The sequence below is a fragment of the Pundamilia nyererei genome, unplaced genomic scaffold (assembly GCF_000239375.1).
Source record: "Pundamilia nyererei isolate P.nyererei 1_Seehausen unplaced genomic scaffold, PunNye1.0 scaffold00006, whole genome shotgun sequence".
NCBI classification, from domain to species: Eukaryota; Metazoa; Chordata; class Actinopteri; order Cichliformes; family Cichlidae; genus Pundamilia; species Pundamilia nyererei.
Window position 1 is genome coordinate 261,737 of NW_005187407.1, and position 3,114 is coordinate 264,850.

At 37.2% G+C, this 3,114-nt stretch overlaps 1 protein-coding gene across 2 annotated transcripts in view; it reads left to right on the forward strand.

Moving 5' to 3' along the window:
• Positions 1-3,114, forward strand: part of cbwd (COBW domain containing) — a 25,773-nt gene that overhangs the window by 9,391 nt on the left and 13,268 nt on the right. Inside the window, exons 2-5 of one of the 2 annotated variants that reach the window (XM_013914427.1) lie at positions 428-572; positions 729-815; positions 1,218-1,314; positions 2,843-2,934. In XM_013914427.1, coding sequence (XP_013769881.1) covers positions 467-572; positions 729-815; positions 1,218-1,314; positions 2,843-2,934 — 382 coding nt within the window. In that variant the 5' untranslated portion in view covers positions 428-466. The remainder of the gene's footprint in view (positions 1-427; positions 573-728; positions 816-1,217; positions 1,315-2,842; positions 2,935-3,114) is intronic. The other variant, XM_005721982.1, reaches the window with a different exon arrangement.

A 3,114-nucleotide genomic window follows, 5' to 3' on the forward strand; every position in this document is an offset into this window, starting at 1 on the left:
AGAAATTTCTAAATGAACTCAAACTTGTGCACCTACTTCTTGTGTTTTAAAGTACTTGGTGATGTATGTTGAACAATCATGACGAGTGTATGTAAACTTTTGATCACAACTGTATAATTCAGTGAATGTCACTTTTGCTGTTCTGGTAAAACTGTGAAGAACATTACATCTGCTGGTTTGTTTAGACTTGTAAACATTTCTCTATTATACAGTAAGTCCCTTTTTAAAAAATTCTCATAGGCCTGTTCAGTCATGTGTTATGACACAACTGAAGAAAATGTGCCTGATTTATGTTTTTATTCATGGATTTCTTCAGCATATTGTTTAACTAATGTCATTAACCTTTTTCTCCAGATGTACTAAGTAATTATTATTATTATTTACTGTGCATATCTTCAGCAATATGTGTTTTGTGCTTATTGGTCAGGTCAGATAAACCTTGTGCACCTAAAACATAATTTCAGGCATGATGTTGGATGAGGATGATGATTGCCCGGAGTTGGTGCCCATCGACACACAGCCTGGTCCTCCCGTAGGGCAAATACCGGTCACTATCATCACAGGCTATCTTGGTGAGCGAGATCTGTATTACGAGCTGCTTTAATGAGCTTATAAAAGAGTTATAATCTGAGACTAAGCTGCAGGGTATTGTTTACTCAGCCTGTGTTACATCATAAGTATGGTACTAATATCACTCCTTATATGTTTCTGTATTTATTTATTCATAGGTGCTGGAAAAACTACACTCCTGAACTATATCCTTACAGAACAACACAACAAGCGGATTGCTGTCATACTAAATGAATTTGGAGAAGGTAAACCGTTAATATGCCTCAGAGAAATCAAAAGCAGGCGTTATTTTTGCCTGTTTTGTTCTGTTTTCTTGGTGACAGGTGAATGATTGTTGTTGTTATTTCCTCTGATTTCCACTAGAGGGCAGCACAGTAACAAACTTACACTAATATACAAAAAGCCAAAGTTTTTCATCTAGATTTTTTAAAGTTAGGAACTGCATTTGAAGTATGGCATTGTTGCCTTCATTTATGTTCAGTCAAGCAGTGGACAGTTTTGTAGTTTAGCATATTTACATTTGTGTTTTTATTAGTTTGATTGGTGTGAAAACCTCATTTATTTGACATCTTTATAGATCTTGTAAATGTTGAATGTATTGGTATAAATTTCTAGGTGTGAATCGCTCATCTTTCCTCTTCTTGCAGGCAGTGCCCTTGAGAAGTCCCTTGCAGTGAGTCAGGCAGGAGAGCTATACGAGGAATGGCTAGAACTGAGGAACGGCTGCCTCTGCTGCTCTGTCAAGTATGTAGAGTAGCTAAAGCCCATTTAGTGTTGAGTTAGCATTAAGAATATACATTTTGACTCATTCCAATTTCTAATAAGACATTATAATACTACTACTGTGGTAATAATTGGTGCATTTTTATGTGAGATTGGAAAAGTATGAGATTTCTTTTCAGTGTGACAGCCATCTCCGATAAAACTCATAGTTTCACTCTGATTTTTCAGGGATATTATTATGCAATGATTTTTACTAGATATGTGCTATATGTAGTTTTTTTTAGTGTGATTTCTTGCGATCATAATGTTCTTTAGACCATCAGCATGTTGTGTGGGTTTACAGAAACAGCCCTTTTCAAGTTTCCAGCTTCATTAGTCCCCAGTTATTGCAGTCTTAGATCAGAGCCCACACCAATGCCTGCAACATCCGGTCAGCCTCACCTTAACATAAACTTGCGAGAGGATACTCTGTGAATCATGTCTTCATCATCAAACTGTCGCAAAGAAACTGGGACATTAGACCTGTGGAAACCTGGACTTTGGTTTGATGAATTACCTTCAGTTGTGGTTTCTTTGTGAGTCACAAAGTGTGCGTTTCCGACCACAAAGCGTGAAGGAGGATGTGGGACTGATTTGTGCGTACAGTGAGGGTATAATTTGTGAGCATAGTTTTTTTTAAATAAACTAAAATACATCTGTTGTGTCTGTAAGGCTTATTTGACCAACAGGAAGATTAAGTGCTGTATCACTTGACCAGTTTGAATTATTTTATATATTTATTGTGACTTTTTGCAAAAGTATTTATTGAGAGTGACCAACATGGACAGGATTAGGAATGGGTTTTAGTGTTAAAGTTAGAGAGGTGACGCTGACATGGTTTGGAAATGTGCAGAGGAGGGATAGTAGATATGTTGGATTAAGGATATTGCATTTGTAGCTGCCAGGCAGGAGGAAAAGAGGAAGATCACTGAGAAAATTCATGGATGTAGTGAAGGAGGACATATATAGGGCTGGTGTGACAGAGGAGGATGGTAGGGTGAGATGTAGGCAGACAATCTGCTGTGGAGACCCCTAAAGGGAAAAACCTAAAGAAGAAGAAGAAGTGATATATGTTTCATATATTTTATATGTGAACTTACCTTATATCCTACATTCATAATTCTTTGTATATAGTATTGTTCTATAACAGGGGTGTCCAGTGAATTTTCCCAGTTGGCCTCCGTTGGGGCCTGATCAGAGCATCTTATCAGTGGCAGTTTATAAAAAGATAAAATGACTATTGAGCAGAACTGAGTTCCCCATTTTTGGTGTGGCCCTCCACAGCAAAACCCAGTTTCTCATGTGGCCTCCACTGCTCTGTAATGTAGAGACGATTGAAAATATATATAAAAATATAAACATAAATGAGCGGGTATTCAGTCCTTGATTTTGTCAAATAAGAGTTTGTATTGTGTTTTCTTGGATAAGACGATAGGATGTCAATTGGCAAGTTAAATATAAGCTGTCTTTAGTTATTGGTCATTGGGGGTTTTTTTTGTTTTTTTTTAAGGGACAATGGTCTCAAAGCCATTGAAAACCTGATGGAGAAGAAAGGAAAGTTTGACTACATCTTGTTAGAAACCACTGGACTTGCTGATCCAGGTAACATACTTTTTTATTTTTTTGGAGAAGTTAGAATATGTTGAGCATATATGTGTGTTTGTTTTGTAGCTGATTTTAATCTGCAGCAAACATTCAGTTATTTGCTGGTTCTGTGAAACCTCAGTCACCAGCTGTTCCACCAGGTGGTGTGTGTGGGCTGGAAGCAGTTTTTTTTACAGC